This window comes from Passer montanus, unplaced genomic scaffold, assembly GCF_014805655.1.
Source record: "Passer montanus isolate IOZ18808 unplaced genomic scaffold, ASM1480565v1 scaffold174, whole genome shotgun sequence".
NCBI classification, from domain to species: Eukaryota; Metazoa; Chordata; class Aves; order Passeriformes; family Passeridae; genus Passer; species Passer montanus.
In genome coordinates this window covers 200,922-213,562 of record NW_024364715.1, presented here as the reverse complement: position 1 = coordinate 213,562, position 12,641 = coordinate 200,922, and the positions used below count along the sequence as shown (strand labels likewise).

Sequence of the window (12,641 nt, the reverse complement as noted above, 5' to 3'; positions counted from 1 at the left end):
CAACCCAGGCACAGTTAACATTTTCTAATGAGACATTTTGCTTCCCTTTGTCCTCCCATGGAGCTTGGCAGGTCTGTCCATCCTTGCTCCCTGAACAGTTGCTCTCATGACTGTGAAGTCCCAGCTGGGCAGTCCCTGGCCCCTCCAGCCTGAAGCCCTGAGCTCTCCTGGAGCCACCAGTGCTGCAGGTGTGGGCATGGTGCTCTGGGCTTGGAGGTGAAGGGTGTCCAGCCAGCCCAGAGCACGGCAGAGCAGACACAAGTCTGGCCATGTGAACAGAGCAGTTTTCAATATTAGACTGAAAATAAGTCCTGGCGTGGTCTTTGCTCAGATAATTTCAGCCCTGTTGCTGGAGGTGGGGCTGTAATTGAGCGGAACCTGCTCGCACGCAGGCACGGAGCCTTGAGGTGGATGTGGAGATCTCACTGCCGGTCTGCAGAGAGCTGTGTGGTGCCTGGCAGCTGCCAGATGCTGCTCACTGCTCATTTTGCACACTGTGTATTTTTTAAGTAGTCACGCAGCTGCCACTCGAGATGTGCTGTAAAGACAGGCAGTGACTCTAAAGGCAAAGAGGGGCAGCATGAAGTGTGGGGTGGGAGCTGATGTCCCCTGGGAGCACTGAGGCTGAGCCCAGCCTTCAGAACTGGGCTCTGGACCAGGGGATCTGCTCTTCTGGCTCCATCCTGGGATCCTGGTGTGTTGCTTCACTGCTTGGGCTTCAGCTGCCCTGCCTGCGAAGCTTTCACGCTGGCATTGGCTCTGTGAAAGGATTTTTAGGTTGCTGAACAAATCCCTTCATTGAAGTATCATGTTGCTGCTATTACAATTGATGCTGGGGATTTGGGAAAATGAAATGCTGCACTGCTGTCATGTGCATTTTCAGACCCCTGTGGTAGAGAAGAGCATAGGAAGGGCTCCCTCGTAAAGCTGCAGAGATCATTCCAGAGGAGCAGCTAGAAGCTTGACAATAACACAGGACTTTGCCCCTGCAATAACTGCCTGTCCCATGGAAACAGGCAGCCCCTGAGTGCTCAGAAACCTTTAAACTTGTTTCTTAGTGAAACCCCTGAACGGTGCAGATGGGAGAGTGGGGAATGCAACCTGTGCTGTTTTGATCAGCAGCATCCGATGCTCCAGGATGAGTGCCTTGCAGTCTGGTATTTGTATCTTGGGATGAACTCCTAGTGTGCAGCTATTGATCCTAATGATCCCCTCGGGAACTGGAAACATGATTCCAGCAGGATCTATTTCAATAAAATGCGGGGGTAAATATTTGGTCATTTCCAAATGAATAAACACACAGGAACAGAATTTTTATAAGCTCCAGAGTCCCCAGTCTGCTGTCAGGCAAACCTCAGTGTGCACAGGCCCTTCTGATTTTATGTACAGATAACAACAGGGAGCATCCGGGCTCTGCTCAGGTTTATTGCAGGAGGAGGTGTCATATCAGACATACAGAAATCTGCCACAGAGGGAATGGTGAGGATCACCAGCCCCTCCATGTATTAATCAGTGTAAATCATGGATTTAGTGTGCCTCACGCCAGGATTACAGCCCTACAACTGAGGAATATCTTGGCCAGACACCTTCTCATCCATGTTCTTCTAACAAGCAGTTGGATGAACTCTGTTGAGAGGAACCTCAGCCATTCTGTGTTTTATCAGTAAGTACATGAGGCATATACAGAGCAGGCAATCTGTATACACTCCCCAACCAGCTGAGTTCATCTGTCTAACTGAATGTCTAAATATTGAGAGAATAAAGTGTCTGTACTCTATGAACCCACCAGCCAAAGTTATTTATAAAGGAGAAAAGGAGCGGTGAAACCATCGCTGTCTCCCTGCTCTCCTCGACAGTAGCTGTAGTTCGTGAAAAATTAACTATAATTTATAGTGCAAGCTGCATTAATTAACTCTTTGCAGGAGGAGTATTTCACCAGACTTCTGAGAACAGGCTGGTGAGCTGCCTGCAAAGGTTAAATGACGTGCATGGCAGGAATTGTGTAAGAATCCCTGCACAATCATTAATGGCCTTTCTGCGCAGATGGGTTGTGTGAAGGGAAGTCCACCTGGCACAGTCACTGCCCCTGGCTCCTTTCTCTGCTGCCTTGTCATTGATGATAGTCCAGAATAGCTGAGGCATGTGGTGGAAAATAGACTCTCTGAATGACTCCAGTGCTCTGAATCTCCCATGTGTTTATGCTGCTCTGTCCTCACTGGCTGGGGCAGCAACAATAAAACGTGGCTGCAGATCATTCACAAACACATCATCAAGAGCCAGCCCTCTCTTCCCTGTCCTCATCTCCTTACTCCCCTCTTTTCTTCACCTCATTATGCCTCTCTCTTCTTTGTTCTCACCTTCTCCCTCCCTCCTGCTTTGTTCTCAGTCCTGGGACTGCAGACCAGCTGGAGGTCTGACCTGCTGATGGCTGAGCTGCTCCAGCCTTTCTCCCACCCTACAGGGGCTTTCTGACCAGTTTGCCACTGTGTATCTCAGGGGCACCTTGCTTATTCCCACTGGTCAGAAAGAAATGCCACCACTTGCTTGCCTCATGCACAGTCCTGGTTTTCTGCTTTTAGTTTGTTGAAGTAACTGGGGAGGTTCTTGGTACGTGACTGGTGTTACTGCACAACCCCCTCACCACATCCCACTGCCTTTATGAGTCCTGTTCCACCCTGCTACCACCCAAAACTGCTCCCTTGCTTATTCAGTTCTCCACTCATCTCAGCAATTTCACAACTTTCTGAGTCATTTGGGATAGATGGAGTTGTGTTGGAGGCTGAATGAAGGACTTATTCTGCCGCACCAGCCAAGGGGGGTAAAATCTGCCTGGTGTTGTACAGCAGTTAATGTGAAATAGCTGTGGGAAGTAATTGTGCCTGTGGATCACCAGGCACAGCTGTGTAGTGTTTGGTACAGAGGTGAAAGTACCTGCACAGCTGTAAATAAACTGTGTGTGAGGCTCACTTCACCAAGGTCCAGCATCCCACATGACTCTGGACCAGGCATGCAGTTGTTAAAAGTATTTGCAGTGGCCCAGGCTGATGGGGAATGCAGCTAAACACAAGTAACTTGTGAATCTGGGAATGATCCCACCAGTGTGGTGGAAACCCACTGCAATCTCCCTTGGCATCATGCTTAGAGGTGCTGGTGTGTGATCTGCAGCCACGTGGTGTCAGAGGGCCACGCTTCAACCCAGGCACAGTTAACATTTTCTAATGAGACATTTTGCTTCCCTTTGTCCTCCCATGGAGCTTGGCAGGTCTGTCCATCCTTGCTCCCTGAATAGTTGCTCTCATGACTGTGAAGTCCCAGCTGGGCAGCATCCCAGGGTGATCAGGCACCTTGGAAGGCTCTAGAATGTGTGTTACCACACAGCAGGGAGATTTCAGGGTTATGAGAGACAGATCTATATTCAAACCTTAAAAAAAACCTTTAGGAATTCCTATGGCTGGAATAAATATCCCATAAATATCATGTGTGCAGTATGGTCTCACTATTTCCAAAGAGAAAAACACAACCGGGGTGACCCAAAAAAGAATACAAAGAGAGCATTGCTTCCCAGCCAGGGAGGGAGGTGCTGGCTGTGCCTGTAATGCCACAGGCAGCACAGGGGAAACAAGTGGGGATAATGACAGTTTTTTCTAATGCAAAGGCCAGAATAGGGCAGGTTAAAAGAATCAGAATGGAGATGTGGCCTTACGTGCTGTGTGCATAGCACTGGAGCTCTTGTCACAAATATTGTGGCTGCTACAAGGTTAGATTTATTCAAACAGCAGCTAAACATGTTGGTGGAAGTATCCAGCAAAGGCCACTAAATGTGACACCACCGTGGCTGCCTTGGGTTGTCTCTGAGCTGCCCATCCTGCATGGCCTAAGGAAGATTATCTCTGATCTTCTTTTTTAATCTTTGCCCCTGTTGGGGCCAAGGCAGGGCTGCTTTGGCTTGACCAGTCCCATAGTCTGAAACGGCCCCATTTCCTGATGCTCTCTTCTCAACAGGGAACTGCCTCTCTCTGTGGCCTTTGCCACATCTCTGTGCTGACAAATGGACTGGAGTAAGATGGTTCTGTGCTTCAGTTTTAAAACACTTTATGCTTCCTTGTGATAAAAGGCAAGGTACTTGCAGGAAACAGGGTTGAAAGGATAATGACATTAGAAAGATGCTTCTAGAAGAGGTGATCACCCATGTATTTTCCTGACAGGCACAGCTCTACTGACAGCCCTCCCCTAGAAGTGCCCAACATGCCCAAGCCTCAATTGTGACAGGATCTTTTTTACCTGTTTAAAAGGCACAAAATGGTTTCTATGGGATGAAGATCCCATGCAATCTCCGGCTGATGAGCACTGTAATCCTCCCTCTATCACATCACACAGCATCTTCCCATCCACCTTTCTTGGTGGGTTGGGTATTATCTTATCCCCTTCCTATGGGGAGGTTTCTGGGCTCTGTTTTCAGTTCTTCTTCCCTGCCCCTCTCTTGCTGTGGCAAGGCCGGCTCCAAAATCATTCCCTGTAGGGTTTGTGATGTGAGACTTTGCCAGATGGATTGTTTTTCTTGCTACCAAGTGATGTGTTTGATAGTTGCAGGGGTGACAGCTCCCTGCAGCCTGTGCTTGTTCTTCATCCATGTGCCTTTCAATTTGTACCAGCCCTTTGGCTGATGAAGTTTCAGTGCTCCCTGATCCAATGGTACACTTTGAGAGACCCACACTTATCAGAGACCCACAGCTCTCCTCTCCTGAGTAGAAATGTGCTACTATCTTGTAAAGGTATAAATTATAAAGTCTTGTCTGTATAATGAGTCTGCATTCCTCAGATAAATTACACAGACTCATAATGGCTTTGGCTTTTAGTTACCATTAATCTTAACTGGAAGGGAGTGCTGAATTTCCTGCAGAAGTGTGGGATTCAGATTTTTGAAAGAGTTTCACTGGAGGCTTGGTCAAACCATCCTCTGCTCCAGCACTGCAGTGTGTGCACCCTGCTGTCCACATTTGGCTCCCAGCTGGCTGGCAGGACGTGCCCTCAGGGAGCAGCTGCTGTCCCAGGGCTGTGAGCATTTTGGGTCTCTGCTGGAGTGTTTTCCATGTCTCGTTAGCAGAGCACTTTGGGACAACTTGCTGTGCCCTGGATAAGTGTGAAAAGACAGAGCCAGAGGCAATGGTTATTCAAGGCAAAGCATGGAAATAGCTCTGCTCCGTGCACAGCCCCGGCCTGCCAGGCAGTGGGAGGCTTCCACTTCCTTGTGGGAATGGCAGACAATGGATGGGACAGCACATGGGCAGGCTGAGCAGGGAGCTGGACCCTGAGCCGTGCTCAGGTGACAGCGTGGGTGCTCCAGCTGGGCACAGCCCAGAGGGAATCTCCTCTGGAGAGACACGGACCCCATGGACCCTGCAGAGAGTCCCAAACACGTGAGAGACAGAACAAACTTGTCCTGTTCCTTGTGTCCCAAGCATCACCCACATGTGAGAGGCTTCACAAGGTGCTGGGAGCCCTCCTTGGCCTGGGAGAGCCCAGATGTTCCCAGCAGGTTGGAGCTGGAGCTGGGAATGCAGCCCTGGGCTCTGGTGTGTGTGCTGCAGCCCGAGGCAGCCTCGGAGCCCCTGCAGAGGTGGGATGGGCACAGGGGCTGCCCGAGCAGTGGGAGCAGCCCTGGCTCCCTCTGGCACAGGCCATGGCTTGCCCTGCTGCTCCTCCTGTGGCTCTGCCTGGCTCCTGCCTGGCTCTGGTTCAAGCTTTCTTCCTCGAGTCCTGTGTCAGTGAGGAGTGCAGTCTCAGTGATGGTGTCACACACCTCTCCACGAGGCTCGTTCATGCTTTGGAAAGCAGGATGGAAGAGAATATCTCCTCAGAAGCTTTGGCCACAGCATAAAGGTGCTGCAAAGTAAGCAGTAGCCACACTGCTGAAGGTGTAACTGTGACAGGGTCTGAGCAAGGTGGGTAGTCCAGGAAAGAGGACTATTTTTAATGAGGTTAAGGATTCAGCTGTAAAAAAATCCATGCTTTTTAGTGCCCAGCACTTCTTCGACTTATGTGAAGATGGGTCTGCATTCCCCAAAACTGCTCACATTCTGTATCAGTGCTCTAACAACTGATTTTTTTCCTTCCTGGAAGCCTTTTTTTTTTGCTTTTGGAGACTCTGCTTTGGGCTTTAAGCTTATCAGAGTCTCTCAAAATGAAATTCTGCAGACTGCCTTCAAGTTTTCTTGTCACTTACAGGACAAAGTAAAGCTTTTTTCTAGAAAGAAGTTTAGATTTGGAAAAGCACCTGTATCCCAGGGAACTGGAGCCACGCTGGCTGCCTCCCTCAGCACGAGCTGGGGCTGGTGACTTCTCCTGCTGCACTTAGCTGGGGCTGTTGGGGCAGCCCAGTTGTGGCAGGGACAGATGGAGCTGCTCTTGCTTGTGCCAGACCTGCTCCTGGCTCTGAAAACTCGACTGGCAGAGGTGTGGAACACAGCAAAGTGTCCTGCAGCACCTCTGGGTCCGGCTCCAGTGCCCTGAGGTGCTCAGGCCTCAGCAGCACGTCACTGGGACTCTGTGACTCTGCAGCTCCTTTTCTTCCTGACCTCCTGCTTGCCTGCTGGCACAGCATTCCGAGCATGAGGGAGGGCCAGGGACAGTGGGAAAGGGGCACTTCCCTACAGCTTGCCAAAAAGATGATCTTGTACTACATGCTGGCTGCTTAGAGGAAGATGAGTTTTCAACTCCTCACTCACTTGGCCCCTTTTGCTGGGAAAGGAAGGGTCAGGTTGCAGCCTCAGGACCTGAAGGTGGGTCTGAAGGCACAGGCTAAGGTTTGTAGTTTTTACTTTGGCAAATGAAGTCGTAGAAAATCATCTAAGGAAGGAGAATTGCCAAACAAAGGACATAACAATATATCCTTTTTGTGTGTGTTTTTGTTTTCCCCTGCAGTAACCACAACTCTCTCCTCCTGGTCCGGGCATGCCAGAAAATGCAACGAAACAGCCAAGTCCTATTGTGTCAATGGAGGGGTGTGCTACTACATCGAGGGGATTAATCAGCTGTCGTGCAAGTAAGTGAGTGGAGTTCTTGTGTCAATATGGAAATTTCTTGGCTGAGGGAGAGGAGACCTTTGTGCAGCTGCCAGACTGGGGGGGAGCTCTGAAATTCTCCTGGCAATTGCAGTTTGAGCTGTGCAGGTTCAGAAAGGGGCACTAGAGGGGCAAGGGTGGGGGGCAAGGATTCGTAATTTCCTTTTCTGTGTGCGTGTCACTGTTCACTTTTCCTGGCTTTTCTCCCCTAAGAATATGTTTGTCCTGGCTGTTTCTTTTCCCTTTCTCCCCTTTCTCCTCTCTAGCTTCAAGGAAATTGGGGCCCTTTTGCTCTCCCGGAGCTGACAGATCCTGTGCTCCAGTCAGGGAGAGTTTCAGGGCACAGCCTCCTCCTTCCCCCATGGCTGGAGGGGTCCCTTGCTGAGACCTGCCCAACCTCTCCTGTACCTCATGGGCCCCAGCTGTTCCCCTCTCTGTGCAGCTTTGTGGCCACTTTATGGGATGTTTGTTTCCCCGCTTCAAACCTGCAAGAGAAACTAAAGATGTGTTCTAAGTTGTCCTTAAAATGAAGAGTTTGAAGTGGGGCTGCACAGCCTGAGGGATTTGGAATGGGATGTGAGACCTTTTCACCCCTAGTTCAGAGCCAGAAAGGCCAATGGCATCTCACACCTTACCCCCAAGCCTAGTAGTGCCTGTGGACAAGCTGTGCAGTGTGATTGCCAGTGCTGGAGGTGCAGGTACCCAGAACTCACCTGTATCTGCCCCTGGGCTCCTGGCACAGTGGTGCCCTGGGTGTGCATTCACTGAGCAGATGGAATCCTCTTCTGAGCTCCCCTGGTGACCCAGGCATCACTGCCAGTTTTCTCCCTTTGGAACCCAGAGACCTCTCAGGGGAGACACAGCCAAAGGTATTTGCATCTGTGGATGTCAGCCCAGCAGCACTGCAGGATGTGATGCTCATCAGGTACCTCAGCTCCTCAGGCCTTGGAGGATTCACTGAACACAGCCCTCACCCCCCCATGGAAAGCCTGAAAGGGCTGGATCACACTGAGCACAGCTCCTCCCTTGTCCCAGTACTGATTTGATTCTGCAGGGAGCAGCAGAAAAGGCCATGTGGAAATGTATCCTGCTGAGCTCTTGTGCTCTGGCTTTCCAGTGCAGCTGTGATGGAAGGAGCATCTCCCAGACTCACCCCTTAGACACAGAAAGAGCTGGGCAGGACAGAAACCAGAAGCTGTGGCTTCCATGTTTCCCATGTGTGCGTGGAGTGGGAGCAGCCCTTGTCCACCCCAGCCCTGTGCTTTAGTGTTGTTGTCACTGCCATTGGCTTCTTGGTGACACCGTGGGCTCCTCTGGCCAGTGTCCCCCACAGAAAGCACGGGAGAAGCCCCATAAGATGGGTAAAGTCACAGCCCCCATTCTGGGGTAGCTGCAGCCCAGGAAGCCCCAGAGATCCCAGTCTTCCCATTCTGGGAAGGGCTGAACCCTTGAGGTGTGGAGGAGTGTGTGAATCAGTATCTGCAAGCAATGTGGTCATGGCAGAGGCACAGATTTCAAGGCTATTTCTTTTGGGAAGAGCCTAAATGCAGATCAAGATTCAAATGGGATCAATTTCTAATTACAACAAGAGTTACCTGAACTCCTACCATGCATAAGAATCACTTTTTCCTAATGAAGAATACTGTGGTAGTTGTCAAATGTCTTCAGCAGCTAGGCTGTTTTAACCAAAGCAATTCCAGCCCACCTTCCAGCCAGGCTGCTCTGACAGATGATGAACAGAGGGAACGCTCAGTGATGGATTCCATTAAGATTTTATGTGCCACACCAAACAGACCTAATTATTTCATATCATTTGAAAGCCTGAATTCCTCACTTTGCAGATGGTAAAATGATATCCTTTCCTGACGAGTTCCAAGGTACCAATTGCTAAAACCAGGTGGGAACTGAACAGGCGTGTGTGGAAGGGCAGGAAAGTGTTACCCAGAAGGAGGTGCTGGGCAGGTCTGCACTGTCACTGCTCATCTGCCAGAAAAGGTGACTTCATGTTCACAGAGCTGGGTCCCCTGGGTTTCTGTGCCTTCCACACAGCACAGTCACTTCTGATCTTACTGTGTGAGGACATCTCTGGATGCTCATTCTCCTTGGGTGTTTTTATCATTAAATCTCAGACTGAAGATAAGAAAACCTGGCTTTTGAAGTGGTGTAATTTTAGAGTTTCTGGATTCTGGAGGATAATAGCTATTGAGGAATATAGAAGCATTTGAACTGAAAAGTGATTCCCATAAAATGGCTCTCCCAATGACAAGGTTGATTTTTGGGGATGCTGATGAATAAACAAACTTCACCTTTGCCTGCAAACAAAGAGCTGATATGCTCCATGTCTTCTTCATTGGACCAAGGCAGGAGATCTGCTGCTCTGGTTTGTGAAAGATGCAGGAGAAAGGAGAGGAGGCAAAGATACAGGCTTCCAAGTTCATTTCTGGTCTCTGCAACAGCATCCTTGACCCTCCAGCCTCACTGTGCCTCTGAGCCAGGAGCATGGAAGAGATCACCAAGTTCTGCTCACAACCTCTTCAAATGCTTTGGAGATCAGCAAGAGCCACGTGAGCAGCTCCAGCCAGGAGCAGCACGTGTCCATGTGCTGTTTCCATGTCACTCTTCCAATCAGAGCCAGCAGGGCCTTGAGGGGATCATCTGGCCCTGTGCCAGCTTGCAGCCCTCCCTCACTGAATGCTCAGGGGATTCTATCCGCCCCAGCACCCATGAGATGTTATCAGCCTTTCCAATGCCAGCTACCAGAATTTTGGAGTGTTGTTGTTCACTGCCTGCCACCATCCTGTGATCAGCTTCTTGGGGTGGGTTCCATTCTTGCAGATGTCCAGAAGCACAGGAAATCCTTCCTGTAGATGTTCCCCCTGGCAGTCTGGACCAAAACCAGCATAAGAGTTCCCCAATAATTTCTTCTCCTGATGTGGTTCATGCTCGATTTGCAACAAATATTGCCTAAATTGGCAGCTAGCTTTTTATTATTATTTTATAACAGGCTTCCCAGAAACGTGTTCCTTCTGGTCTTTTAAATCCTGAGGAACAAAGTATTTGCTTGTAATCCCACTTCCTCCCTCCCTTTTTAATAAGCTTCGGATAGACCTTGGATAAAGCACTTTCTTCACTGAGGAAGAGGCCAGAATGGACTTGGATTGTTCCAGAAATTTTGTCTTTCTGGATTGTGTTCTTCCATAAGTTTATACTTAATTTGAAGTAAATTCTACACATGTTGGTGTCAAAGGAAACCTGAACACAATACAATTGGTGCTGCTATCCTGACTCTGCAAACAGACCACCTGCAAGTTAAATGGGAGAAGTGGGACCTGCCTCAAATATTCTGCAAATTTTCTGCATAAACTTGGGAAATGACAGAGCCACACAGAGACAGAACTGGCTCAGCAGCCCTTGTAAAATAAAAAGCCCCAGGCTCTTGACAGGGAGAATTTCTCAGGATCATTTTGCTCAGAGAGGCCTTAGGAGCTGGACTCCAGGGCAGTGACAGGTCTGAGCAGAGCACAGAGGGGATGCACACAAGCAAGGCTCCAGGCTGTGAGCTGGCTGGGGCACACAACAGGGGTGCCTGGTTTGTGGTGTCCAGTCAAACAGAGCCTTGGGATGACTGGCAGCCTCTGCTCTTGGATCTGCCTCCATCCTGGAGAGTCCTTGGCACAACTTAGAGCACTTGGAGGCTGCTCTAATCTTTTATTGCTGGGTGCCCCACAGGGCCATGCTATCCAAAGAGCAGAAATGCTCTTTTCCCCAGCTAGGTCTTGGCTCACATTAGGTACAGTTGGGGTCTTCCCAGCCAAACAAAGCAAGCAAGTCAGGTCTCATCACTGCAGAGCCTTCTCTGCCCACTGAAATGCTCTTCACATCTCTTTGGTGTGGTCAGTGGAATCAAAGTGATCTGCTCTGGGTCAGGATCTTGTGTGGGACCAGAAGACTTAAAGAGTATTAGAAGCAACACCCCCACATCATGTTGGACCAGTTCTGCTTGCAAGAATCAGGCTGGATGATCTGCAGATGTGACAGATAAACAGACAGCCTGGTTTTGGGGTGACAGCTCTGCCTTACCTGGGGGAGGCAGGTCAGAGGCCTGGACCACCTCAGGAAAAACTGAAAGTCGAGGAGAGAATAAAAACCAAAACAAAGCAAAAGGAGAAAAGATCAGATTGTTTTAAAATGAACTGATGAATCCAAGTCACCAGTTTTCAAAATCACATGTTCACCTTTTCCAAGCGTATTGTTTCCTGCTGATATTCCCAGGAAAGTGAAAGATCATTCTGAAGTTTTGGCCACACTGCCAACTCCCCTGTGCTTTCCCAGAGCACCATCCAAAGGTGTGACTGTCACAGGGATGCTGTGTGGTCCTCCTGGCAGCACTGTTTGCTCAGCTGCCCTGTGGCATCTGGAGCAGTTCCACCCCTCCCAGTGGCATTTGGTCAGCACCAGCTGCTCATTGCACAGCCACAAGGACGCCACTGTGCCATGGATGTGTGAGCACCCTGTGGGGAGGTGTTGCAATGTCCTTGGAAATGAAGAGCTAGGGGTGAAAATCTCCACATCCTGTTCCAAATCCCCCGAACCAGCCGGGACTCGTTCCTTGGGTTTTGCATGCTGTTTATCTTGGGTGACGAGATCAGGTACCTTTTCAGGTTCAAGTGGCCCATCTGTGCCTCCAGCTCAGTGCACTGTGACTGCATCAGACCCTTGAGGCCCATCAGAGTGTGGAAGCTGATCCTGCAACAGCAAAGGCTCAGTGAGGGCAGCGACGCAGATCCCGCGGCCGCTGCCGTCACTGAGCCCAGCAGTGGATGTCCCTGAGCTTTGGACTCCACTCTGCAGCAAACATGCCTTGATTAGCTGCTCTGGAGAAGGCCTTTGTGTTTATTCTGGTTGCTTTCTCTTCTTCCCATCAGTGATTTGGTGGAGTCCAGCCTTTTGTGGCTCTCCAGAGCCTGATCATCTGGGACTGGTCAGGGGACAATGACAGAACTGTCTTCTTTTTCAGCCCTTCCCACAAAAAAGCAACGAGCTTGAAACATTTTTTTTTTCCATTTGCTTACTTCAGTGCATTGTGTCCTTCTGCTATGGCTTGTCTTTATCGTGTCATTTTTAAGCACCTGCTAATTCACATTTTTCTGTAGCATGGAATGCTTTATGAGAGCTACTGAATTTGGCATATTTTAATTAAGATCCGGGGGTGCAAAGAAAATGTGCCTACCCTTGCAAGATTTGGAGCAACAGCTGGACAGAAAAAGTTTTGCTTCCAGCAGGAAGACAAAAGTAGCAAATAATAGTTAACAATAATTATTGCCCTGCACTGATACAGAGCAAAATGTCAAAGTTCCTCAATTTTCAGCAATAAGTGCCCAGCAAACATCATAAAAATGAGTCATGCAAACTATTTTGGTTTGTACTTTTTGAGATGCTTTATTTGACTGATCATCTTACTGCATTTTTGTTACCATGTAAATATCTCACTGCAATTCATCCTGAACCCAAAAGCAGAATTTTGCAGATGTTTTCAAAATGGGGTTATTAAAAAAAAAAAGAAAAGGTCTTAAGGTCAAA

The 12,641-nt window shown here is 49.2% G+C and overlaps 1 protein-coding gene across 6 annotated transcripts in view; it reads left to right on the top strand.

Moving 5' to 3' along the window:
* The window catches only part of NRG2 (neuregulin 2), a 155,832-nt gene that overhangs the window by 117,704 nt on the left and 25,487 nt on the right, over nt 1-12,641 (top strand). For all 6 annotated transcript variants that reach the window (XM_039704401.1, XM_039704402.1, XM_039704400.1 and 3 more), the window contains one exon: nt 6,922-7,042. In XM_039704401.1, the coding sequence (XP_039560335.1) occupies nt 6,922-7,042 (121 nt within the window). The remainder of the gene's footprint in view (nt 1-6,921; nt 7,043-12,641) is intronic.